The sequence below is a fragment of the Meleagris gallopavo genome, chromosome 13, assembly GCF_905368555.1.
Source record: "Meleagris gallopavo chromosome 13, MGAL_WU_HG_1.1, whole genome shotgun sequence".
Lineage (NCBI taxonomy): Eukaryota > Metazoa > Chordata > Aves > Galliformes > Phasianidae > Meleagris > Meleagris gallopavo.
Window position 1 is genome coordinate 10,357,444 of NC_139416.1, and position 27,736 is coordinate 10,385,179.

At 40.4% G+C, this 27,736-nt stretch overlaps 1 protein-coding gene across 2 annotated transcripts; it reads left to right on the top strand.

The window, feature by feature from the left end:
* Nucleotides 1-1,019: 1,019 nt before the first annotated feature.
* Nucleotides 1,020-21,936, top strand: GPI (glucose-6-phosphate isomerase). Of its 2 annotated transcripts, none has more exons than XM_085235131.1 (18): nucleotides 1,020-1,224; nucleotides 5,005-5,095; nucleotides 5,963-6,031; nucleotides 8,638-8,757; nucleotides 9,923-10,006; nucleotides 10,095-10,241; nucleotides 11,947-12,018; nucleotides 13,027-13,071; nucleotides 13,822-13,875; nucleotides 14,849-14,909; nucleotides 16,548-16,591; nucleotides 16,811-16,963; nucleotides 17,308-17,437; nucleotides 17,790-17,866; nucleotides 19,022-19,150; nucleotides 19,694-19,769; nucleotides 19,855-19,921; nucleotides 21,496-21,936. In XM_085235131.1, exons 1-18 carry the CDS (start codon nucleotides 1,106-1,108, stop codon nucleotides 21,617-21,619), a joined length of 1,662 nt encoding a protein of 553 aa, XP_085091257.1. In that variant the 5' UTR covers nucleotides 1,020-1,105; the 3' UTR covers nucleotides 21,620-21,936. The 2 variants fall into 2 exon arrangements, with proteins under 2 accessions (XP_085091257.1, XP_085091258.1); XM_085235132.1 differs by lacking the exon at nucleotides 1,020-1,224 and adding an exon at nucleotides 1,663-1,687.
* The last annotated feature ends 5,800 nt before the right edge of the window (nucleotides 21,937-27,736 follow it).

Here is a 27,736-nt window from a genome sequence, read left to right on the forward strand (position 1 = left end):
ACCACAGCCTCTGGAAGGTGCTTGGGCAGCGTGAAGGAACCAGTGCTGCCCTGGAAAAGTTCCCCTGGGCTACAACAGGAAGGATGAGTGTAGCCTTCAAAAATGTAAAAAAAAAAAAAAAAAAAAAGAAAAAAAACAACCTGAAAACTTAAAATGTTTAAGATTTATTATGCTGAAGAAAAAGTCTTTGGGTTGTTAAACAGTTGTTTTAAGTTCAAAAAAAGCAAACCCTCGAACAAGCAAACGTGCTCTGATTCAGGGAAGGACCTTTACTGTTTATTACCACGGTGACCAAAGTACACATTTGCCAATGTAATTAAGGATCAGTTCAGAATATTTTTTGAGCCAGGAAAAAGACGTTGGTTCTATTGCTGCAGGCTTGGGCTGTGATTGTAGCGATCTGTGCCAAGTTCACGCTCAGTGACTCTGATTTAGGCTCACATCCACAAAGGGTCTTAGGTGCTTAAAATATGACTTCACCGGGATTTATTCACTTAAGCCCCAAGAGTATAATCTCCAGAATTCGACACGCCTTTGTACGCCCGTGCGCCGCACAGCCGCGCTGCTCACAGAACCGAGCAGCCGCCGCCCGGCCGTTACATAAGAGCTGGCCCTGCCGAGGGCGCGGCACCGACCCGTCTGAAGCTGCGGCGCTCAGCCGCTCGAGGATTTGGACGCCTCGCTGCCAGCTGGGGGCTCGGAGCGCTACGGCTGCCCTAAGGCCGCGTGCCGAGCCCTCGCAGCGCACCGCCCCGGCCCCTGGCAGCCCCCAGCCGGGCTGCGCCGTGCGGCACCGCGCAGACGGGTTGAAACCAGGCCGGCCGGGTTAAAAACGAACAGCGGAGCGAGCCCCACACGGCTGCTCCGCGCCCGCGCAGGTTTATAACGGGGCGAAACTCCGCCTGCCCTGGGAGCCGCTCGCAGGCACCGCAGTGCTGCACGCAGCCCCAGTCCGGCTCCGAGCCCAGCGCGGCAGGGAGGGAATCGCAGAGGGGAAGGAGCCGGGGCGGGGCCGGACTCCTGCTATAAAGGCGGGGCGGCAGCGGTCGCTTCACTCTCTGTGACTGCCGTTCCGCGCCCGCTTGGTCCCCGCCTGGCCGCCGGCATGGCGCTGTCCGCAGACCCCCATTTCAAGAAGCTGCTTGAGTGGCACAAGACGAACGCCTCCAAGCTTGTCCTGCGGCAGCTATTCGAGGCCGACAAGGACCGTTTCCATAAGTTCAGGTGAGGCTACGCAGCCCCTGCCCGTCCTACCCACAGCCGAGCGAGGCGATCCGCTGCGGCTCCTTCTGCGTGCGAGGTCTTGGGCCGCGCGGGGCTCCCGCCCTGCGGAGCGCTCCGGTGGGCGCTGCGGGAGGGGCTGGCCGTAAGCGAAGGAGACGCGCCCTCGTGGGGCGGCCCCCGCCCGAGGCCTGACGGGGCCGCGAGGAGCCGCGACGTGCGCGGAAGGCCGTGCTGGAGGTGGCGGCCCCGTCTCGGCGGCGCTCCGGAGGTGGTGTAGAGGCGGCCGCCGCCGGCCGAGGCTGAGCCGAGCGCTCGGAGGCCGCTCGTAGGCCGGGCACGCGCTCCTGGGCCTGCAGCGCCCCCCGGCCGGGCTGCGGCGGATGGCGCGGGGCGGGGGGGCTCCTCCGGCGGCACCGAGCGCGTTGGCCGCGCGTGCTCGTCCTTGACTCATCCTTGCGGCGCGGTACGTGCTGGGCGGCACAGCGCCGGCTGCACGGCGGCATTGTGGGGCGGCCATCTCGCGGCCGCGTGCTTAGTCATGATAAGCCCCGCGATAAGATGACTGCGGTGATGGCCGGAGCCGCTTCTTTGCCCCCGGCTGCCGGGGTTAGGGCAGAGCCGGCCCTCGCCCCCAAGCGGCCCTGCTTGCCTCAACTCCTGCAGCCCGTGTAGTAGCCGGCACCTTGCAACGCTTTTTTTTTTTTCTCCCCTAAAGGAAGTAAGACGTGAAGCGATGTGAGAGCCTTTGGTTTCCTCTGTAAAATGGTAGTGCTGTTTCAAGTGCTCTGCTGGGCTGTAGCAGTCAGACGGGTCTGTGTGTGTGGAGGTGCATCGCTGATGCTCGGTTCCATGTAAGCCTGGGCAGTGCAGGCACAGTGAGCTTCTGTTCTTAAATGCAGAGATAGGACTTCTTTGTTGCATGTGTCAATGCTTCTTTCAGCATCCCAGGTCGAGACTTCTTTCCCCTTGAGCTTATTACATGCTATTTAAACTGTAACGAAACACTACATGTGAAGTTCCACGTAGCCATTTTGCAGGGATGGAAAAGGTGTGCCAAGTTTTTGGACAGCTGACTTTATCTGGCTCCTCTAACAGAATGTTGCTTAACTATAAGAAGAACAGTTTTATTAATCTTAGTTAAATCTTTTTTCAGTAGGAAATAATGTTCTGCTTGTGAGCTTTCCATATCCCCCATACATTTCAAGAGACTGACTCTCCTAATATCCATAGGATAGTTCCCATAGGACGAAAGAGAGCTGAAGCAGACTGGCTGAGTAAATCCTAAGATATGACTGAGGTGCTGCTTACAACACTGAAGTTTAGTCTTATTAGCTGCTGCCTCACTAAGCTACTTTAACCATAAAATCTGGTCTTCATTTCAAATAGTATGTATTGAATTTCTTGTGATTATGTTGTAGACTTCAGATGTTATGCTACAACTGTATACCATTAACTGGAAGTTATTTGACAAGTGATGCTTTAAGCACACACATGCTCATGTGCAGCTCCGTACTGGAAGCAGTCAGTGTGTGTCCCCCAGAATGCGGTTATCCAACTTGTATTTTTCTTATGAAATGCATTTTGTGAAGGCCACCTGTCTCACATAGCTCTCCAAGTTTGCGTTTGTTTAAGCAAACTGTAAGGAGAAGAAACAGTTGTATTCAGAGATTGTTTTATTTCTTCTTCATGGGTTTGGTCCCATTTTGTGATAAATCCATGCACTGTGCACTGCCAGGAGAACTTCGTGGGAGCAAATAAAAGTGCTGAACAGACAGCCAGGTTCAGTTGGGCAGATCAGCTTGCACACTTGTCACTGATCCCTGCTCTGCTGCCATCCTGCAGATCTGACTCATAGCTAGCATCTGCCGAGAGCTGGGCCCAGAGGGCTTCCCAAAGGGCCTCTGTAATTAGCACCTCTTCCCCCATGAGCTTCTTTATGAAGGCAGTCAGTTCTTCTGAGTGTGAGCATAAAATAATAGACTTTCTTCTGAAGAAAAAAGAAAATTACACCCATTTAAAAGTGCTTATTGGTCCTTGTGTTGTAAGAACTTTAGAATAACCATTTTTCAGTTTGAGCACCTCACCTCAGGGACTCCATGCTGTTAAGTGTTACTATAGGAACCTAACGCTCACTGGCTGTGTCCTATGCAGTACCGACCCTTTCTTTCTTTGTCTTGTCTCCACTTGTGAAAACTTGCACATCCTCTTCCTGATGCAGTGTGGTCAGACCTGTAGGGTACACCTTGGGCTTTGTGTGCTGCCCAGATGTAAGGTCTGTAAGGATGGTCAGCCTTCCACTTTCCAGCGACGGGCTGCGTGACTTAGGTGTGGATGTGGCTTACGTGACAAGTGATGTTCCACCCAGTCAGCGCTCTCAACAGATGCCGCATTGCAGAATGGATAGTGTAGCAGAATGCAGCTGAGCTGAAGGTTTTGGGTTTTTTTTTTTTGCTTCTGTTTAAAGAAAGGGTGGTACCCTTGGTTCAAGAGTTCAGGTGAGATTAGGATGCGTGCCTGTATTGTGCGTTATGCATGGGAAGTTAGACCAGCTGTGTTCACTGGTAGCCATTGCTGCTGCTTCTTGCATAATGTCTTGGGATGCCATCTGGCTGCAGTTTCTTCCAGTATTTTTCTTTAAGTTATTGAAACAGGCAAGGTGTCCAGGCCTTGCTGATTATTGTTATTACAAATTCCATCCATCCCAGTCTTCCTGTCCAGATCATTGCCTGCTCCATCATATCTTTTTGGAATGGCAACTATGCTCTGTGTTGTCTTGTGAAGTTCCTAGCACAGCTAGCACTAAAATAACGGTGAATGTTATGGGGCCTCAATATTGAGAAAGAAAAAGCAGGGCAGAAATGCCATCAGTTTAGATATGTGCGATTTCCTATGGTCAAGCATGTAGAGCAGAAATGAGAGTAACTTAGGAGAAGTTACTTGCTGTGCTTTTGTCTGAAGCCATCTGACTTAGATGTGTGAGTTCAGAGTAAGTGTTTTTATTCATTAGGTTGATGATTAGTGCAAAGAAATTGGTAGAAAATAGTAAAGGACAATAGGGGAGCTGTACAGATTCTCATTTAGATATGAGGTTAGTGAATACGAAAGGGCTTAGTTGGCTTCTAACAACTACTGTCTTAATGTTTTAGCTCAGATGTAAACCTCAGATGTCTGTCTTCTGAAATGCTTGTGTATAGCTCTCACGGTTGGTAAAATCATGTAGAGAATCCACTGAGGCTGTGAGCAAAATGAGGCTGTTCATTGCACAAACAAGATTGAATTCTGCATTGTGCTTTGCAGGTAATTTCTCTCTAAGTTGTTTAGACATGTAACTCTTTTTGTATTACTGTAGGAAAAAGTATGTCTGGATTTGTTGAAATGACCTGTATGTAACTGAAAGCAGCTTGGTTTTCTTAGCAGCAGCATATTGTGATAAGTTTTTTTTTAACTATTGTGTTTAGGAAAAAACCTAATTGCTGGAGAAAGCTCGGTGAAACAGAATGTGATTATGTAGCTATGCATTAAATAAACTTCATTGTGTTTGTGTTTTTACAGACAGAAAATGGACACAATAACTTAGCTTGTTTGAAACAGCAATCTTCAGTTTAAATGATGTACTCTCTAGTAAATCATATTACAGAACTTGTGGGGCCAGTTTGTCTCTCAGGTCCTCTTTACTAACTTAGACCAACTAGAGTTCAAGTTACTGAACTGTAGAGTTGTCATTGTCTTGCTGAAAATTCTTTATGAATGTGCAATTAACTGAAATGTTTGTTTTGATAGCCTGACTCTGAATACTGATCATGGGGATATCTTACTGGACTACTCGAAGAACCTGGTTACAGAAGAAGTGATGAAAATGCTGATTGAACTGGTAAAAAAAACTTTGGTTAATTCAGTGTTCTGAGAAAGTTAACTCTTACCTGTAACTGACCACTCTAGTGTTGTTTATACATATTTAGCTCTGAATTTGATTCCGTGTTCAAGATCATTAGTTAGTAAGTCTTAATAGGCATTGTTGGAAGTCTTGCATTATCCTTTGGCTACATGGAATTGGGCCATTTTTCAATACTCAGATCTCTCTTGAGCTCACTGAAAAGCCCTGTTCTCTGTAACAGACCGGTTGGTGTCTCATACTGTTACTGAAGTCTGTAGTAAAATAAGGGATTAAGATCAAGTTGTAAGAAAAGCTGATGACTTGTTGACCTGCAACTGAAATATTGTTTCATACATCACGGAGTTGTAGTTTTGATATTCCCTTGTAGTTGGAGGTGTTTTAAGAAGTTTTTGTCTTTAACTTCAGCTTGCTGTTCATAATTACAACCCTTTCTTAACTATTGCTTCCGCCACACCAGGTGGGATACAGTTCTAAAACAGCACTTCTGCTGCTTTAATGCTGTTTTAATTGTTCTTTAAAAAATACTTAAACTGTTACAAACTATCATAAATGGATCCTGTAGCAGTCTGACAAGATGAAACCCAGTGAGTAAGTCTACTCGCTACATCTTTGTCTCTTGAATGTGTTGCTATGTATCCTGTTAAGGAAATGATGTGCAAAAAAATACTTGCTTTAAAATGAGAAAATCTGTTTTTAAAGTAGCATATAGTAAGTCTTTCATCTAACAACTTCTCTTTGGCTGTCTTGTGGTAAAAGCTTGCCCTCCTTTCTGTTAGCTGGACCTTTACAGTACGTGTTGACTTCTTGCTATTTTTAAGAGGAATCTATTTTTACATTACTCAGGCAAAGTCAAGGGGTGTGGAAAGTGCCAGAGAACGAATGTTTAGTGGAGAGAAGATCAACTTCACTGAGGTAAGGCTATTTCTGTCCATAGCTCTTTCCCCTCAGTTGTGTGTGTGTGTGTGTGTGTGTGTGTGTGTGTGTAATTGTGGATGTTCATGCATCTTTGTAAGAGATGAGTCTTTGGAAAACTTACTGTAATTGCTAGTTTGAAATGCTGAAAGCAGTTGTAATATTTGTTCATTAGTTACAGGAGAGATTTCAACAGCTCTAACAAAGACAAGAAAATGTGAATAAGGTTGTGTAAGGCTCTCTGCTCTGGGTTGTTGAAGCTGCTTAGTTTTGGGTACTTCTACTAGTAGAGACTATTAACTGTCTTGAAAAATTAGCCACCTCTTTCAAGAAGAGTGGTTATATTCCTATCTGTAGATCTGAGAGTTACAATGTTTAAATGTTCACTATAACATGCAGAGGATAGAACTGCACCTTTTTTTTTCCCTAAAACTGAAAGTAGGATGGAATCAATAATATAGAATTATTAGTTTGCCTGCGTTAGAGTATGTTTGAGGCAAACTTGCAGAACTAAGTATTTACTTTGGCTTGGTTGGTTGAATTTTAGGGTTAGAGTTATTCTTTGCTTTTTACCAGAAAGTATATTTGGTGGTTGAAGTCTTTTCAGAAGGATGTACTTTGCCCAATAGCACTTGAACACACTATTACACTGTATGATGCGTTTGGTTTCATCTGCTACCTCCCTACTTCAGTGCCGTCAGAATATGGTGACTTGATTTAACAGTAAACTATATGATGACTTTGGTGTTCTTAATTTTCAGGCTACTTCTCATTTCTGATCAAAATTTGACTTGAAATTAAATTTGGTGTAAATCACTTTTGATTAATGTAGAACAGCAAATTGATTTAGTTATGGAATATGAACATGTAGACATGGTGAAATGTTGATGAGGCCTTACACAGATTGCTGTCAAATAGCTTGATGGAATAAACCTAGAGCAGCCAGACAGAAGGGTGCTGCTTAGTGGCGAGAACTGACTTGTCCACTACTCTTATTCTGATTTAGGGCATTCTTTAGATATTTATTGTTAAGTATTTAAGACATGTCTGTATTTGGTGCTGCAGGCATTGACTGCTTGGTTGGTCCTTATGTGGAAATTCTTTATAGCGTGCTCAAGCATGATATTGCCAGGTGTTTGTCCTGATGAGTTAGAACTTGTAGCCTGATATGCTGCAAAGACAGTGTGTTATGAGGTAGCACGCATCTGACCACTTGTTATGAGGGCGTTCTTTACTGCCTACCAAAACTTAGGAAGTATTTTTGTGTAACAGCAGACAGTAGTTTGAATGCCAGTACTTGTCTTGATGAAGAAAAATCTGTTAAACTAGATAACGACAATATTCACCATGTAATAGCATTCCATGGCCAAGAGAGTTTTTTAAAAAAAGAAAAAAACAACAACACAAGCCTGTTTGCTGCAGATTTAAGCACATCTTCATCATTAACAACTCAAACCACAAACTTTATTTTTTTTTTTTTGAATGAGTATTTTGTATTTAAATGATAACTTGGTAGACTATATTGTTGGTGTGGTCTTTGTCTCTCAGTGCCTCTCATTGTTATGAGGAACAATGAAACAGGAGACAAATTATTTAATTTATTCATTAGTATTGACTGCAGCTCCTTTGCTCTAGATTGAAACCATAAGCTCCTGAACAGGCAAGTCAGAGGTCAGATTTCAGTGTTCAGACTTGTGGCAGCATGCATGTTGCTGTGCTAATTCTCTGCTAATAGGATAATTTTTTTCCCATAGATACCAACTGCTGTGTATCTGGTGTGCAGGATATTCAAGGAACCTTTAACTGTAGCCGTGGATATAATAATGTGGTTACTGTATCTGATGAAAAATAATATGTATTTGTCTCTGTGTATGGAAAAGACTCCTGGATAACTGAGAAAATACCAAAGAAATGAACTGTTTTATTAATATCCTTATTAATAGAGAAACTTCTCTTTTGTAGGACTGAAAAAAGTGTGCTAACGAGGACTTGAATATTGCTGAATTCTGAGCCTCAAATACTCAGTGCTTTGTAAGGGATCTTGAGTGCTCTCCTTAAAGTAGTTAAAATAACCTATTTGTTTACTTGGTGAGATTGTGAGCCCTCTGCACTGATTCTGTGAAGTGAGGGTGATTAGGTAGCTGGTGGTGTGTATACGTACCGTAATGCTATAATGGGATGGCAAGGTCTTCGGCTACAGCAAATGAGAATGTGCCCAAATGCAGCAGCCATGGGAATGAGGGAAAAGAGCTGCTTACCTTTGGAAGGCCTCAGGAATGCAGGGATCTCCAGTAAGAGATGCCCTCACCTCCCCTGCCAACCCTTAAATGAGGGCTGGGAAGGGGTGCATCCTGGCTCCACCCCTTCTGATCAATCAGGTGCACTGCATGCACTGAGCTCCCGGGTTGGCCCTGCCTTCTCACCAGGTGCTCAATCACTGCTTCAGGCTGTGACTTAGCATTTCTGCTACACATACACACAAATGATTGCTGCCAATTGCAGTTAATCTGAAGAGTTTTTAATGGTGTTTAAGATTGTAGTGCCTTCTGGATGGGAAGCTTTGGAGTTACTTCTGACTTGTACTGTCTCTTTCCCTCTTGTTTCAGAACCGAGCTGTGCTTCATATTGCTCTGAGAAATCGTTCCAATACCCCAATACTTGTAGATGGGAAAGATGTTGTTCCAGAAGTAAACAAAGTGTTGGACAAAATGAAACACTTCTGCCAGGTATCGAGTTCCACCATAACTTACCTTTCATATACTGTAATCAGTCAGGTTTCCTTATATGCATGTCGTCAAGTGTTGATTGTAGGCTGATTCGCAGTCTATTCTCTGCTTCTTTATGCAGGTTTCTAACATTACTGGTTCAAATGTGGAATTATTACTTTGCTGAAACTCATCAGCCGGAATATCACTTCCAATGCAGATTTAAAATAAATCTTACTAAACAGCATCTTTGGAAAAATTAACAAAGATCCTTGTTTTAGTTGACTCACCTAGGCAGGTGGAATTTAAAAACCATGGCAACATCATTTACAGGCTATGTGATGGTGCTTACTAAAAATGGTTCTGTATTTGCAGGAAGTAAAACAATGCTTTTGCTTAAAAACATATGCAGAGAAGGAGATGAACTATCAGCATGATCAACAGCTTAAGTTGTTGTAGAAACAATGCTTTAGAATGGGAGAGTTTACGTAGAAGTGCACATGATACTGGAAAGATACCTTTAGGGATTAGAGTAGCATTTGATGTATGGATAGTACACAATGGACAGAAGTCAGTGCAGTGTTTTGATACTGCTTAATCATTGTATTTTTTTCTTGTTGGGACTCAATAATTGTTAAAAATCAGCAAGAATAGAGTAGAGAATTCCATATGCTTCAAAGCTAAACTCCAGATGTTTCAGTGCAACATATACATAAATATGCAGTAGAGAAGTCTTAAAGATGCTCGGTTTGCCCATAAGTATTTTCTGTAAGGCTTTATTACAAAGTTTTCCACTTTAATTAGAAGTGATTTTGCTAATTAAGGACACGTAAAATAAAAACTTGAGTCAAACATCTCATGCAAATAATTCAGTACCTAAAATTTTTCATTTTTAGCTTGACTTATTTTGCTTTTATACTCATTCATTGTAAATGCTATAATAATTCACATTCAGGAAGGCAAGATTTAATTTTGCAGTTTGCTATTAATGTGTGTTAAACTTCTAACTGCTAGCTAGGCGCTTAGTTAGCACTTGCTTCAAAGAAGTTAGTATAAAACTGAGTTGTCTTAGGAGATCCTCTACAACAGTACTTGAAAACACAGCCTGCTTCCAGTGTTAGAATTGTTAACTTCAACATATAAATAGCATAAAATACTTACTATGTTCTTTCCCTCCCTGCATTAGAAAGTCCGTAGTGGTGAATGGAAAGGCTACACTGGAAAAGCTATAACTGATGTGGTCAATATTGGGATTGGTGGCTCTGACTTGGTAAGCTCCTGACATGTATATATCTTTCTCATCTTTTTTGTATGTGCATATGTACAATTAAGACAACCTAACTGCTACTTCTTTCCAGGGGCCTCTGATGGTAACTGAAGCCTTGAAACCATATTCCAAGGGAGGTCCACGTGTTTGGTTTGTATCTAACATTGATGGTACTCATATAGCCAAAACCCTAGCTGAGCTCCACCCAGAAACCACGCTCTTCATCATTGCATCAAAGGTATGTCTAAGAACGTCACTGGTATGACTTTTTCAAGTGATGAAGGATTCAGTCAAAACAGATTCTTCCACAGGAAAGTCTAAATTAGGTATCTGTAAAGTGAACTATTTCTAAAAAAAGCCTGTTCTTATTCTTCCTAAACTTGGAATTGAAGTTTGTACTGCTACTGAAATATTCAGGGGTACAGTAGTCCAGCACTGGAAGTGATTCAGCTGCCTTCACAAGTAATGCATGAGCAAGTTCTTGTTGTCTTGAGTGTTTCTCAGTCAACACAAATTTAAGTTATGTTCTCAAAAGTCTGCTTTGCTATACCTTGCTGTGGATGGGGTGTGTCATCTCACATAAAACTCAAGTTTTTGTCACATTCCTTAATTCTGCTTGTGGTCTTTCATATTGCTTATTACAAAGTACGATGTTAATTGGTCAGTAGTGCTGTGTTCGTTTTTTTTTTTTCACTGATTTTTTTCACATTAATGTAGTTTAGGAATCTTCGTTCTGTTTTAGAAGATCTTTTACTACTACCTTAAATAACAAATGTTGGCATCCTTGGGCACAGTAAATGCTAAGTTTCTTGCTTTATGAACAAGCAAAGACAGGCTGATGGTAGTGTTAATGACATTTCATTTTTGAGTACAGATGTAATAACTGCCTTTTTAAGTCTCAGCTTATTAATAAGCTTATTTTTTAATTTAATGCTTAATTGCTAGCGCCATCATTGTTTACTTCCTTTACTACTTCCCTCTTATCAGAGGAAATTGAAGACAGAATTCTGTATTACATAATTTGAGTTGATTGATTTCTGAAGCACAGTAGGCTCTTCTTACTGTTGAGGACAGAATCTGCAATAAATTAATGTGTGTAATGCTGGCCATGCTCTACTCTGGTGCTCATTATCTTATTTTGGCAATACTGTGGCAGAGCAACTTATGGAATAATAAAAAAAAAAACTTCACAAAGTAATGCTAATGGTCAGTTTTGAATAACTGAGTTCAAGCATCGTGGTTCAAAGCCTTAGAAGACTGCCAGATTAAGAGTAACTCTTCAGTTTCTATTTGCCAAGCTGTACTTGGATAATTAAATATCTTTGGAAGAGGGTGAATGGCATTTTCTTGTTTGCCATAGCAGGCCTGTGTTTCGTAATGAAATACGTCTGGAGATAGATGAGAGAAGAGTGAACACTACATTCAACCTAAAAGGAAAATTTTGATGGTTGAGTACATCAGAATGGTTGTAGCTCTTTGCAGATCTGCATGACTGAACTTCTTTGCACACTTCATGAAGCAGGAAAATGTTTAATCAGCAAAATACTTTTAGCAGAAATGAGTGCTGCTTCTTGGAAGAGAAGGAATTAAAGATCAAGAGGACAGGCCAGGTGGATTGTCCTGTTTTGAAGCTTGATTATTTCCTTTTTGAGTGATTAAAACTTAATGTTTAGTGAAATACTGAAATAGGAAACTTCAGTTTTCAGGTTTGTACGCCACTTCTAGGGAGGGAAGGAAATGGGGAGTAATGATTTCAATTCCAGCAAAATGATAAATTGGTTTGATAAGCTTGCTTTTTTTTTTTTTTTGGAGTGTGGTAACAACTGTCTATAATGAGCCTCTATTCCAAATAACCACAGCAGGTTAATACTAAATGATGTTTTAGCAGCCTGAACTTGTTTCAATTTTAAGTATAAAATGCGTCTTCATTTTCTGATTCTCAGACTTTCACCACCCAAGAAACTATCACCAATGCAATAACGGCCAAAGAGTGGTTCCTACATGCTGCTAAGGATGTAAGTCTAATGCTTGGGTTACGTAACAGAACACAACTGATTCCTGTTGTGCAGTTTTTCCTTACTCATTTTAAGCATGCTTTGGAGGAGGGCCAATAACTGCCCAAATGTAAGCTGCATAGCTTAGCAAATGCTCTAGAGAATGTTGAAATACATCATGGTTAGTGACAAGCTGTCTGATGGAAGCGATAAAACAAGTTTTGTGTTGTCGTCATTTTTTTTTCTCTCCCAAATTCTGCCCTTAAATACATGATAGTATCTGCCTTAGGGCTGGCTAATGGTTTGGTGGTACCACTGGCATGGAAATCAAAGAATATGTCATTATCTTCCAATTCTTGTCACGTTTTTCAAAACTAGAAACAAAACTATGGTTGAAGTAGTATACAGAGATTCCATAGCAGATGGCTGTGGTTTGAATAGAAACCTTGTATTTAACTTAACTCCCTCCTGTTTCTGACCTTTAGAACTAAGAAGCAAATACTGCTTGCTCAGGTAGTTCATATAATCTTTAACGTGTTCTAGTCAGAATAGCTGTAGTTAGGTTGAAAACTGGGCTTTGAAGTTTCTCATTATAGAAGTTTGCCAGAACAGTCACTGAAAGACCTAAGTCTAAATCTCTAGCTTGAGATTTATCAGTAGTTGCAGTTGTAATTGATCCTTCCTCCTTAGGAGAGAGGGGTACGACAAAGTTGAAGTGTTCAGGAGTGGCATTAGTGATGCAGCAGGCTGATTATGTACTTGGAAAAAATGGTATGCTACTCCAAGTAGCCTCTGCTTCCAGTGAGAGAGCTTCATGAGAACGTTGTCAGAACACACTTTCTTTTGGATGGGCATGCTGCCAAGTCTTACAGTGAATGTGAATAAGATGATTTTAAGTTGATAAATGCAAAAATAACTGATAATAGTGAACTATTTTTTCTTACATGTAAAATAGGAGCAAATAGGTTTTATAACAAGAAATGAAAATAATTAACATTCCACATCTAATGGTCTTCATTTTCTATTAAGCCTTCAGCTGTGGCCAAGCACTTTGTTGCCTTGTCTACCAATGGTGTAAGTATAAGTCTTATTTAGACTTTCTTTTGTGTACCTTTAAGATAGTTTCACTGTACAATCAAGTAAGGAAGCCTTTATTGATATTCAAGTAATGGTGTTTTAGTTAGACTTCCTATTAAAATAATGCATTTATTCTACTGAAAATAATTGGAACACTTCCAGAGTACTGAACTGTAGCACCACTGTAGATTACTTTTTCTTCTAGAGTTTTGTGAATCTGAAATGATACATACTTCAAGCTTTCTGATATTCTTAAGTATATGTGCATGCAGTTTCTCTATAAACAAATAGTACTACTCTTAAACTCTTCAGATATTTGCTGAAGTAATGCAGGTAGCTTGTGTGAATATTACATGCAATGAGCATGACGTGCACTGACATGGCATTTCATGGGGGGAAAAAGGCTGAGTTGGAAAGAGATGCAGCAATTAGACTCTGCAGTAAGTGAGAGGTTGTCAAGTAATCTGGTGTGAAGTTCCTTTTTCCATTTAGGACAGTGTCAGTCCTAACTATATTGCTATTCTTCTAATGTGAGGAATGTATGTCTTGGCAGTCAGAACTGCTGAATGGTGATAATGGTATTTGGAAATGTAAGTAGGTTTTATATTTATGATGGAAGCGATGTAATTTTAAAATAGATGTAATTGGGCAATTGTGTATTTAATAGGCACCAAACTTGTTTCATATTTGCTGGACATTAAATTTTTTAAGAATGTTTTAATCTTCCCTACTTTTTTTTTATTCTAGCCTAAAGTTAAAGAGTTTGGAATTGACACTGAGAACATGTTTGAGTTCTGGGATGTAAGTAGAAGTCTTAAAGTTGTGCAGTGGTTAGAATATCCATAATAGTTAAAATATCTATTGAATAAATTAAGTTATTCTAAGAAAATCTTGACTAGATGTGACTGACCAAACATGAAACAACAAAAAAATCCCCCCCCCCTCCAAAATAGTACTTGTATTCTTAGCACTGAAACATGTGAAAAGTCATGAAACAAACTAAGAGTGTGCCTAACAAGTAGACTAGTCTTGTCTTTGACAACAGGATTTTAACAGAATGGTTTAGAGATCTGGAGAGGAGCCTTCTATGTTCTTGGCTGACTAATCATCTGCTGGGTAATAGGAGATAGAAGTATTACCTTATTCCTAGTTATTATAAGCTGTGACATTTGACTGTTGGGGTCTACTGTATATAATCTACGCCTGTAAAGGTCAAACATTAGAAACAGGAGTCTAACTTTGATATTTTATAGCACATGCATATCTTAAGTATAGTGCATCTAGCCTTGACCCTTCTGCTTCAGATCAGTCTGGTTTGTCTGATTGACTGTGCCTGACATACTAGATCTTATAGCTGCAGTTTAGAACTTACCTAGAGTGTTACCTTTCCCTAGGTAATGTCAAAATCTTGCTGAAGCAGGTTGTGCTTATAGAGCATGAGTAGTAGAAAAACAGTTAATACTAAATTTAAAGCTTGTATTTCAAAGTGAACTGCAGACATTCTGAAGGGAACTGCTTCAGCAGGTATCATATAAATCATAGCTTCTAGATCAGTTAGAAAACTTTACATTCTCAAAGAAATGCCTACTTAAATATTTGTTAAAGGGTTGCTATAAGGTCCCCTTGACTATGCCATGGGATGTTTTTGTTGATAATCCAGACACAATATTTTGCTGAAAGTAGTCTAAACATTCAGCTATTTTGTAGTAGTTTGAATAAGTTTGAATTTCAAAATCTTCTGCTTCTCCTGTGTAAACCACTCTTTTGTTTTCAGTGGGTTGGTGGTCGCTATTCTCTGTGGTCAGCCATTGGTCTCTCCATTGCCCTTCATATTGGTAGGTATTCATATGATTAACAAGAATCTTATTTGGGGAATATACTTGTAGAATAACTGAGCAGTACTGGATTGTGAATTAAATTTGGGACAGACAGTTTTATCCAACCTCTTCTGTAAGTAGGTGAATGTTCGTGCTGAAACAAGTGGATGCAAAGGAAATGACATTTAATAGTACTTCTGACATCTTGGAAATTGCTCCTATGTATGTAGAAATGGTCAGATTATCGCTTCAGTTGCCTGCGTAGCCAAAAGTGCTTGGCTTTTGTAAAGCCACATCAGCCTTGAAAACTAAATCTCATAACTGATTTGCCTCAACTATTTAAGAGTATCAAGTTTGTGACAGCATATACACTTCAGTGCACCAAAAAAAATTGTCTCAAATTCTGCATGAGAGCTGTGAGTGGAAACAGTTCTTTCTCCCATCACATACTTCCTGCTCCACTATCTCTTAAAAACACATTCATATACCACTAGACTCTACAGTCTATCTGCAGTTGGTTGTGAAGCAAACATAGATGGCCCTGTAAATTGATCCTCACCTATCTTAGTGCTCTGAGGCACGATTGGTGTCTGATGCATATCTCACATGCGGGTGGCGAGTACAGAGTGTGTGTGAAAGAGCTCTGGGAAGTGCTTTTTCTTGATGAACAGGCTGTCGTACATTCCTGTGTCTCTTCCTTCATCATTCCTTTCCAATATTTATTCTGAGACCATAAAGTTATTAATGAAAGCTAGAATTTCCTTAGAATAACATCAAAAGAAAAACACTGGTTGTGGAATTCTTGGAATGGTGTTAACAGGAGTTGTCATATGTGGGAAAAGCGTACTTGAACAGCAAAATAAGCGTCAGGCACTTACTGTTTTGTCTGCAATAAATTGTTCATCTGTGCTGTCAGACAGATACGGTGCTGACTGCTGATGTGCCAGTCTGTCTGTGCTGCTTGATCTTACATCCTTCATCTGCCAGAGCTGCCCCCTGACCATAGGTAGAGCTCCTGCTTTGATTGTCAGACACTTCACCACAATCTCATAGGGTTTTTTCCATATGGCAGTCAGGGTTTCTGGCTTCCTGTGAGAAAGAATATTAGTAAAATATTCATTAGAGAAAATAAATAGTGATTAAATCCCTTATCTGTATAGCAAACAATCAAATGTTTGGTTTCTTAAGAGAACAAGGAAGGAAAAAGAAACTTCCTCTTCAAAATCTTTTTTAAAAGACCTTACTGCAGGTGTGCATCTGCAGACTCAATGCAGAAATTCCTGTTTTATTCGCCTATTTTACTTTGGACAAGCTTTTCCACTGTAGCAGTAAGTGGGGAAACTGGAAACAGTAGCCTTGACTAATGCATGTCAACTGCCTTTGTTTTCCTTCCAGTTGCCCATTCTGTCTGGATGGAGCTTAGGTGAAGTTTGTGAAGTATGATTCCTGAAGTTGGTCTTGCATTTAATCCATGCCTTAATCATAACTAATAAGTCTGGGGCACAGATTTCAGAAGTCAGAGTATAACTTTAAACTCAGTGAGTGGTTGGGAGCCTTTCTGTGTACAAAATAATCTCAGGCTGTTCCAGGCTTGTCTCTGCCAGAAAGATGACATCTAAGCTGTAAGTTCAGACTGATTCTTTTTTCAATCGTTAGGTTTTGACAACTTTGAGAGCCTGCTTGCCGGAGGCCACTGGATGGTGAGTTTGGGCTGCCTATTTCAAATTTGTTTCTTAGCACAGTAACTAGAAACTGACTGCCTTTCAAAGTTCATCTCCCTGTGCTCTTGCAGTGCTTGTAAAATGATGCTGCTCTGGGAGCTCTGTGGATCAAAACAGCAGTTTAAAAAAAACCAAAGCACTTAAAGATTTGGGAGGTATGACAATTGCTGTAAGGAAAATGTTTTATTTATTTAATAGGATAAACACTTCCATACTGCTCCACTGGAGAAGAATGTGCCTGTTCTCTTGGCCATGCTGGGGGTGTGGTATATAAATTGCTACGGATGTGAAACCCATGCATTGCTGCCCTATGACCAATATATGCACCGCTTTGCTGCCTACTTCCAGCAGGTAAGGTTCATCTGGAGAAGATGATTTCAAAAAGCGCGGATAAAGAATAAAGATGTTTCTGACCTGGTTCTAGAATGAGAATGTATGTTTCCAGGTTAAAATTATAACTACATAAATTCATGTAGTCAGGAACGTAAAGTTGTGTGAAGATAGCTACAATCCAATTTGTTCAAGTAATTTAGATATTTATTTTTTTCCTTAGATGTCAGTTAAGTTTGTGTCCATAAATTAAGCAGTTATGTATCCTTATGATATTTCTATTAATGAGCAGCACTTTATGTATGAAAGCTTGTACTGATAGTGTGTGGTTCTATGAGAAAGATAATAGTACTCTTCCCTTTTAGGGTGACATGGAATCTAATGGCAAATACATTACCAAGAAAGGATCTCGTGTGGACTACAGTACTGGCCCTATTGTGTGGGGAGAACCTGGCACCAATGGGCAGCATGCATTTTACCAACTCATTCATCAAGGTAAAACAGAATGTTCACTACTTTGTTTTGGAATTAATTCTGGCTACAAAGCTGTAAGAGTCTTCAGAATTTACACTGGTTTAGAAGCTAGGCTTGGGCTTCTGTCTAGGCATGTATGACACTACTTTTGTGCTCTTAATTAGTGGTGTAAAAGGCCATAACATGTAGGTGTCTTTCCTAGAATGCAGAGAGTCAACTAAAACAAACTATTAAGCTGTATTGTCATTCCCCCTAATACATGACCTAGAAAATCTTTGAAGTGGCAAGTCTACCAATAACTCAACATGAAGTGAGAATTTAGTGTTTTAAATTTCCTTCTAATGCAGGGCTCTTAACATGGCTTTTCTTGTAGGAACACGCATGATTCCCTGTGACTTCATGATCCCAGTTCAGACTCAGCATCCTATCAGAAATGGCTTGCATCACAAGGTAATTAAATCTTTATCAGAATACTCATCTTTCTTGACAGTGAAGGCATTGAAGCTTATCCAGTTTTGCAGTGCACCTGATTTCTAAATGTCCCTTTGAAAATCATACATGCAGACTCATGAATATTTACAACAGATTTGAAAAAATCTAAATTATAGTTACTTGATTAGAGGCATGCTTGTTCTTCAAGAACAGTAGCTTTATTATTGAGGGACATCAACAGTGTGGCCTGTGGAGGCTGGAAGTAGATGATAAACTAGGCTTGTGGAGATAAGCTTCCTTGTAGGAATTTAAAGGAGTAGGAAGAAGCATATTATCAGAGCTGGTGAAAGTTTCCTCAGATGCTGTTGCAGTTCTTTCTACCAGCATGCTTAGGGCTGTAACCTCCCATGCAAATCTTTGAAACCTGTTTTAGTTATCCAGTTAAGGATTTTCAAGGAACGGTGTTGAACTATTTATTTCATATGTGGAAACAAGTGTTCAGGTTAATCACTTGCTGCATAATTCAGAAAAAGCATGTCTTGTCAGCTAAACTTCAGTATTGTGGTGATTTAAGGTTAAAAATGTTATTTGGGTTCTGTACCAGCAACTTTCTTTAGTTGTAATACAAACTATGCTACTTACAAGATGGATCTGTGAAAGAGAAAATGGTTTTTTTTCTTATGGATGCAATAAATGTTTATTTTCACTATAGCTGATAGGAAAAAGCTACCCATCAACTTGCAATTGAACATTAGGCAAGGAATAATAACCTAAACTTCTGTTGTACTGGTGTACTGTTAGAGTTACCCTTCACAGAGTAAAAACATAATAGTTGTCCAATTTCGCTTTTCCAGAAAGGACAGTCAGTGTGAAAGGGATATACAAAATGCAGCTTCATTTGTTCGTGCTAGGATGTTCACTGTTTATTCCAGCAGGGACAGGATTTCTCGAAGCAAACCTGGGTGTTTTTGAATGCATGTACTGTTGAAATAGTAATCAGTAGCACTGAGGTAAAAAGCAGTGGCAGGTGTAATACACAAAATTAGCACACTTTACTTCCATAGTGTTAAAAATATGATGTGTCACTAGAGTACATCCGTCTGGATTCAGGCACTGAGAATCACTTTTCTATCTAAGGAAATAATAGCTTGAGTTCATATATTTACCTCCTAGATTCTTTTGGCCAACTTCCTTGCTCAGACTGAGGCCTTGATGAAAGGAAAGACTGCTGATGAAGCTCGTAAGGAACTGCAAGCAGCTGGACTGAGTGGAGATGCTCTGGAGAAGCTTCTTCCCCATAAGGTAGGCAGGCTCTGTCATTTTTCAGTTTCTTTCTGATTAGTAATATTGCTGTGGTGAGGGATTTGTGGTGTTAAGCTGCTTGATGGAGGTTGGTAAGGGGGGCATGCACTCAGGTGGCTATCAAGTGCTACTGTCTTCACAGCAGTGAAAGTAGTATTAAAGGTTGTCAGGTGTAGTGGAGCAGTCTGTAAATGGTGCTACTATTAAACATAATGACTGGAACTCTTTTGAGGCATTTTGGAGAAAAAACTGTATCTTCAGTGCCCCAGGTTTGTATTTTGCCACTTTCCAGAGCTGTAGTGATAGTAGCAGTGCTTGGAGTTATCATTTTGCCATTGCTTCTAATAAACAATGGAGAAAGTGCAGAGTATGAGAATACAGCTTTGTGATTGAAGAGGTAGCTTTTAAAGCTTTCAGGACGCTGTGATTCCGTATTTGCTGCTAATATAAATAATTTTATGTGGGCTGTAGGGAAAATATGGAGCTTGCATTAGAAACTCATTGCAATGCACTGTACTGTAGTGTACCTCTTGTTTTTGAAAGGTCTTTGAAGGTAATCGCCCAACCAATTCCATCATGTTTACAAAACTCAACCCATTCACCTTGGGAGCAATCATTGGTAAGTAAATGGATCTTAAGACTGCAAATGCTTTTTAAGACTTCATGATAAGGTTATTGATCAAGTCTTTTTCTTTTTCTTATAGCCATGTATGAGCACAAGATATTTGTTCAGGGGGTTGTCTGGGATATTAACAGCTATGATCAGTGGGGGTAAGTTCTCTTGATCTGTTTCTTGTGTATTTACTAACTGTCATACTCCCTAATATGTCATGTCTTAGAGAAGATGATGAAAAATAGTGGAATATTTAAATCAAACAAATATAGGATAGAATAGTTTTAAATGTAAGCCATGAAAAAAAAAATATATATATATATATATAAATTTAAAAAAATTTTTTTTTAGGAATAGATCACTGTGTACCCTTGTCCAGCCATGAGTAATGACCCTAAGTGTAACTTCAGTTTGGGGACTTTTGCTTTTTAGATTAAATAAGTAACCAACTATGAATGCTGAAGAGATACAGTAATAACAAGAAGATAGTCAAGCAGGCTGAATTCATACTCTGACAAGTAGAGGGGAAAATAATGTCCCTTTTAAATTAGGGGGGACAAGAATTTACCTCTTGAAACACTTAATAGGCATCTTGATTGGCATTTGCTAGTCAAGAAGAGTGACTACCTTTAATTTTTCATATAGTGGAGTTAGACGAGGCCATCTACCAAGAATGTTTTTGCATTGGGGCCCTATACCTGCTGTGGGTTGCACCCCTCTCTGAGGTTCATGGTAGAGCTCCATGGACAGCTGTTTTATGAGGAGTTTTGTTACTTTGACTTCTTTCTTTTGAAAAGGAAGACTTCTTCAGGAGCTAATTGGATGCTATCTTCAATTCCAGTAATATTAACTGCACAACATATTTTGTGGAAAACTTCCACAGGAGAAAGTGCTTGGGAAATGAATAGGATTTTTTAACTGAAACTTATCTATGCTGTGACGAGTTGTTTGGAAGGGCAAGTTTGCTCTGAAGGCCTAGAATAGCTTCATAAAAACTGAAGGATAGAAGTTAACTCTTCATATGTATCTTAGAGCTGTGTTATCACAGCAGTGTTTTTTTTTTTTTTTTTTTACCTTAAACAGTGTAGCAGGAACTGGAAACTGTCTCGTAAAAGCTGTATCTGCTGTAGAATCTGAAATTCAGAGTGAGGTATAAATAAAAAGACCTTTTTCAACAATATTAGAAAAATCTATAATGGAATCTAAACTAAATAGAGAATGTGGGGAGAACAAACAAAATATGCTGTAGAACAATTTCCTTTCTTGGAGCAGTTAGAAGATTCTTGTTTCTTAACTCACTGGGATAGTCCTCTGTAGTGTTGAAGAAAGCTTTCAGTCCTAAAGCTCAGCTGTTTATTGTTTTAGTGCTACAAATGAGTGTTTTGAGTGATGTGTTGAATACTGAACAGGAGCAAGGTGAATACCTTCTGCTTTGGAGCTGGCTGCATAATTCAGATGAGTTCTGAAGGGGAAAACAGCACAGACTGCAAAACAAAGCTTTCTTTCTAAGTATCTTGTAACTTGAGCTGTGTGTTCAGCTAAGCAGCTGTACTTATGAGAACTTCAGCTGTTTGTGAATGGCACTTGGTTAAATCATTTGTTCAGTGACTCATGAACACTGATTTTTTTTTTTGACTGCCATGGTACTCTCTACTGGCACATCTTTTAATATGCTTTATATTGTTTGCACTAATTGTTTTTCCTCTCTGTTCTTCTGTTTTTATGAATGCAGAGTTGAGCTTGGAAAACAGCTTGCCAAGAAAATTGAGCCTGAGTTGGAGTCAGATGCTGCAGTAACATCTCATGATAGCTCAACAAATGGGCTCATCAGTTTCATCAAAAAACACAGAGCCTGAAATGAAAGTTCCTGAGGACATCGACAATCTAACCACCGAATACTCAAGTCTGTTGTAGTTGTGCTTTTTAGCCACTTTTAACAAAAATAGCACTTTACTGATGTAGCTTCTTCACTTGTTGCAGTTGACTTCGTTGCGTCAAGTGTTATAAATGAAAACTAGTTTTGTGAAACCCAGAGATTCTATAGGTGCTTTCTATTTTTGTGGTTGTTAATCCGTAAAGTGCAGTTGGTACGTTCCTCACTTCTTATCCGTCAGCTTCCCTAAAGATGATCACAATGATATTAGAAAATAAAAGATGTGATGGATGAGTAGAAGTTCTTCATTCTGTATCTTTAAATACTAGGTACAGACCTAGTAATGCTTGCCTTACTGTATGTAAGGTTCTCTTAAAGCCATGTACACTAACTTCTGTCTGGCATGTCATTGCCCTGGTCTGGGTCTGCTGTATGCTAAAAGTATGTTCAAAGAAGCAAGTAAACTACAGCTATAAAAATGCAGTTTGTATGATATGCATTTGAGCAAGATGCAGATTATTTTCAGTGCTGCTGTGCAAGGTTTACAAATGGTTGAAGGTCTGTATTTGTGTTTCTTTAGAAGCTATGGAAGCTTTGGATCTGAAGCTTTCTTCAGAAGGGAGGAAAGCTTATGGAGTGATAGTGATACCTTTATTTTCCAAACTGTTTTCAAGAGCTTATGTGAAGCTGAAGTCTGGCATTGTTTGCAGCTGTGCGTTTTGATATCCTCCACAGGCAGCTCATCTCTCTCATCTCAGTCTTAAGTGGGCATCACTATTCTAACAGAATTGAATAGAGTGCAGTATCAGTATATGTGAATAAGCTGCTTGTATCCTCTAATTTTTTTACTGCTGTTGTTACCCTTCGTGTTAGCAGAGGAGCATGCTGTGCCTATTTTCTCCATAGCACCTTTATTAAAAAGGTAAGACACAAGCATGGAAGAGAAAAATAAGATGGATTAACTGTGAGTCTCAGCAAATTTCCATGACAAATGCTACTGTTTAGAAAGTCTGAGCCTGTACCTCTTAATGTGCATGTCTGCTGCTTATACATTAATTGACAGCACTGCCAGTTAATCATCATTGCTGCACCAGTAATCCCTTCATAGACCTTGGCAGCTATCTGCATGGATATGAACTTCACTCTGTGTCTGTCTTTTATGTGTGGGTGCTCTGGATTTGATACAGGCTTTATGAAGCGTTTTCTCCATAAAGCACTGTCACCACTCACCCCTTAGTGGGAGTTAAGATACTTTCCTAGGAAGCTGTACGACTTCCGTTCAGCTGTGAAAGAGCTCCCTTTGCTGGTAAGGGAGTGAGACAGTGCTTGCTGTGGTCCAAGGGCTGAGGGGAAGGCTGTCGTTTTTGTTTGGGTGTGCTACTCTGCAAATTCCAAACTCCAGAAGCTTTTCTTGGAGAAGAAAGTGAACAGAACTTGTTCTCTAACTCTGTAAAGAATGCATCTTGGTAAAGACTATGTGTTAGTTTATCAGCCTGATTGCTGTTGTGAAACAAGCACTCTTGCTAAAGGGAGGGCAGCAGCAGGTGCTGATAGCTTGCAACCACAAAAACCACACAGTACGACAGCAGTAAGATCACAATACTGGTTGTGTGTAATAAAACAGTATTGAAGCAATGGTGCTGTCAGACCTTGTTTAGATTTCAGACCCCGCTATTCATGGTGGCAGCATTTCAAAATTGCTGCAGAAAGAAGGAGGGGGAAAAAGCAGTAGGACGCTGATTGTCACCCAGTTGTACCCTGCAAGCTGATCGACCCCCCGCCCGCGCTAAACGCCCTCGCTAAACGCCCGCCCTTCCCGCGCGGCAGCTCGGCGCGTGCCGCAGCCCCGTGGCGCCACCTGGCGGCTCGCGCTCCTGTGAGGGCTGGGGGGAGATCGAGGGCTGGGAGCCCCGCGTATGCGTTCCTCAGAATCCTCGCTCGTTCCGGTGTTTTCTCGAACTTGCAAGGGCTCTCGGGGCTGCCCCTTTGCTGTGCTGTTTGCTAATCGGAGGTGATGTTAGCAAATCACAAAGCGCCATTCTGGAGGGGTTCCCACCTGTGACTTGCCCGTGCATCAGCCTGTGTGCTAGAATTGCTGCCTGATTGTCAGAGCAGAAAAAGTACGGAAATGACCGCTCCCGATGTCACAGGGAGAAAAAGAGGGAACGAAATCTTATGGGAGGTTCTCCCTGCAGCCGGGTTGGGCAGGCTGCAGGTGACGTCCAGAGGAACAGGTGGGCTGCACTGTGGAGGTGGGGTGCTCGTTAAGGTGACTGGCTGCCTGCTAAATGGGTGCACGAGTCCATTTTGCAGCTTCCTGTTAATTGGTTTTCTTCAAAATGCATAGATGGTCAGCTTGAAGCCTCTTCCAGGAAGGAGCAGCAGGTGCTGGCACCACGGCCGGCCGAGGAGGCAGCGCGGAGCACCGCTGTGCCGTATGCTGGCTGAGGGGATGCGGGCAGGGGTAAGGGGGCAGCCTGAAGATGGGATGCGATCTGCAGAAATGGAGGTATCTAGCCATGAACAAAACCCAGCGAGCTGCTTGTAAACGGTGAAAATGTCAAACTCACCAGGTTTGGCCAGGAAACTGTAATAGTTGTGGCTGAGCTCCCAGATGAAATTCTATTATCCTTTATACTGCAAGAGAGAATAAAAGCCAACAGATCATGCTGAGTTACAGAATGCAGAAACAGCATTTGTTCTGGAGAACATAGAATTCCAGTGAGATGTGAGCAAAGGAGGGCATCTTGCTTGTATATATTTTGTGATGGAAGTAACTAGAGAGGAAGTAACATGTCTAAAGTAAGCAGCGGCTCATCAGTCCCTTGAGCTGTAACAAGATCTTCTGATCCTCAGCCTTCTGAAAAGAACACCTGCTTTTCTTGCAGGCCTTTAAGGAAACACAGCATGGGATGCTTCAATGGGTTATGCAGGTAAGTCAGTGATGTATGTGTACAAAACAGCACAGTAAGCATGAAGGTGGTAGATTGACTAAGAAATCATAACAGCTGTTCCAAGTCAAAACTGATCTACAATGTATTTTAAAATTTCCTGAGAAGGAAATACCCTCTGCTTGAGGGAAAACTTAAAAATTTCTAAAGGAATTGATAAATTCATCTTGTATTCCCAATGGAAATGCACTTGTTATAGGCTATGTGGGAACAAGATTAAAAGAGGAATATATATGCATTATAATTTGATCTAAAAAGACTGTGTCTGGGAGCAGTGATTACAGTGATGATACCTGCAGTTCCTTTATTTAAAGAGAATTTAATTATAATTGATAAGCAATTTGCTTTTGTCCAATTTGGAAGGATCAGATCTTTTGGATTGTTCTAATTTCCAAACTATCCAGCACTAAATGCCAAGTTCCTGCAGGCTTACTGATCATAAACAAACTTAGCTTGGACTGCTTGAAGAGCAGTAAGATGAGTAGAATTTCCCAGGACATGCTGAAATTCTGAATTAAATTTGTTGCAGTTTTGGAAAAAGTATATCTGCAGTGTCAGGTCTTAAGCAGGTGAGCTGTGATTCTGCATGGGTTACACAAATGACAAGAAGATTATTTCATCATTTATATCCTAGAAGAGCATGAAGATAAAGGTGCTTATGTTCACATTCTCTTAAAAGACCTCTAGTAATCCTTGCTGCTGTATTTTTGTTGTTGAAGTGAATTTTGGAGAGAAAACTGTTAGGTACGCTCATGAAGAATACAAGAACGAAGTTGAGAGTTAAAATTTTACTGTCAGGTTTTCAGTACGATCTTGTCAACCCTGATGTAGATAGCTGTGGCTTGCAGGCTATGTTAAAAACAATATTTTAGGGACAGTGCAGCATGAAGAATGAAAAGCTCTTTGGATTCCAGACTTAAGTGTTAACTTGGATTATTAATAAAAATTCTGCTGAGAATTCCTCAGACTTGAATGCTAGTAACTATATTGCTATCCTTTCTTTGAGAGGCATTTCAAGTTTTTGTTAGTTTTGTGGCACACTGAGATTGTCAAAATAGATCAGATAGAAAGTAGTGATAGAACTATCTATTTCTGGAAGGTTGGTCATGTACAGATGACTTTATTGAGCCCTCAATTTTTTTCTATGTTCTTTCACATTTGGGTTTTTTTGACAGAAGAAAAATTGAAAATTCTGAGGTTCTTAGAGAGGAAAAAACAAATGAAAACAAAAATGTTGATCCCAAACCTGTTGAATATAACTGCAATTTCATTCCGAGTCGACTTTGAAAAATGTTTGTAGTCAGGTTGTCAGACTCAGAGTATTTGATGTTACTTGATGGTATCACAGGTAGACAATTCTCAACATTGCTCTCAACTGTATGTTTCAAGACTTCTCTTATGTTCAAAGAAATATTTGCCTAGATTTGTGGACTTATTAGTCCCCTGGGGAGAAAAGATGCCCACTGTGGCTGCCCCCTTGATCCCTGCTGAATGGGGCTGTCCAGGTTTTGAGAAATGAAAGGGCTGGCTGGGGAGTGGGGGTGGTCCTTTTGGGGTCTGGAAGCAGGCTGCACAGCAGACTCAAGTGAAGTAAGCACTAGGTGTCAGGAAGGCTGCTAAGAAGTTGACCTGGACTATGCATCTGAAATGTGTGGCAATTCTTGGAAAGGCTGAGCTCTGCCTTTCATCTTTAACAACAGCCACAAGGGGCAATATCTGGAAGAAAGATCCCTCTCACTTAGATAGGATATAGGATAAAAGCTTACCACTTAACAGATTTTGAGTGTTAGTGGACTGTGTATATATATATATATATGTGTGTGTGTGTATGTAATTGTGTGTGTGTGTGTGTATGTAAGTACATACATACTGGAATATACTACATATATATATATATAGTCTTGGGTAACAATTCTAGTACTTTTTTTATTGAATATTCTTGTCTGGTTTGGGACTAATGAAAAGCACTACTTTTGTCTTTACAAGTCAATAAACTGATTAACAGTGGTGGGTTGCTGTGCCAGCAGAGCTTCTGACTTTAGGGCTGACTCTCCAGTCTTCTCAAGAAATGCATTTGTAATCGTAATATTATTTTAACTGTACAAACAAATCTCAATGCAGCTTTGCTTTTCTACTCTGATACATTATCTAATGGTTCTCTTTAACATTTGCTTTATTCTCACAAACCTGTGATAAACATTGGCACAGATAACTGAAGGGCTGTTGGCGTACCTCTGTGGCTGAATAGTCTGTGGTGTAGCAGTGCTTCCTGAACCACTTAAGAAAATTATAAGAGAGAGTACAAGGCATCATCCGAAGGCTCACTGGAGTTTTCCACAATATTCCATAAATAACTGTCTTGGTTCTGATCTTCAGTGGACTTTCAGCATAAATTGTATCATTTGAATGTTGTGATGTATTTTCTAAGCCATGTTCAATTCTCAGGATATATGCCTGCTACTTAGAATGATAGTACATCTCAAGATGACAAAGAGGTGAAAAATAAAAGATATGGAGTCTTGGTCAGCTTTAATGTTTGTGTATGGAGCATTGTATGGTATATTGGCTGGCCAAGATGCATGAATACCAGTCTAGGTCAAATGCTGTTTGGTTGTATTTGCACAGGATTGAGAATTTACTGAGAGAACCTCTTGACTCACAATTGATAACTAGACTTTCATGTACATGTGAAAGTGTCACGCTGACTTCAATAGACATTAGTCTGGCCCTTGAGTTAACTGCAGTTTGAGGCAATTCTGTTGATGTGGATTGTTCTGCAAAAGTTTTGGACTATTTCAGCATGGCTACAGATAAGCTTATCTGTAGAGTGAGTTGAAAACAAGTCTCCATGCTGAGGGTGATGCACATGCAAGGAACTTAAAATGTTGTCTGTAGAATGTAACATAGTTTCATAGCGTTTTTCCAAGGTAAGAAGTATTCAACAATGAAAAACACCAATTTTATTTGGATCCTTTGGGACTAAATGGAAGTTACAGGAGAGGGATGATTCTGGCTGTTCAGCTGTGGTAGGAGAGGTCGAAGAGCAGAAACAAAATGGAACAAAATAAATATGATGTTCTTAAATCTGGGAGTACCTTTATTAAGAAAGAGAAAAGTATCTATCATAATATAAAATACATACCCATGAG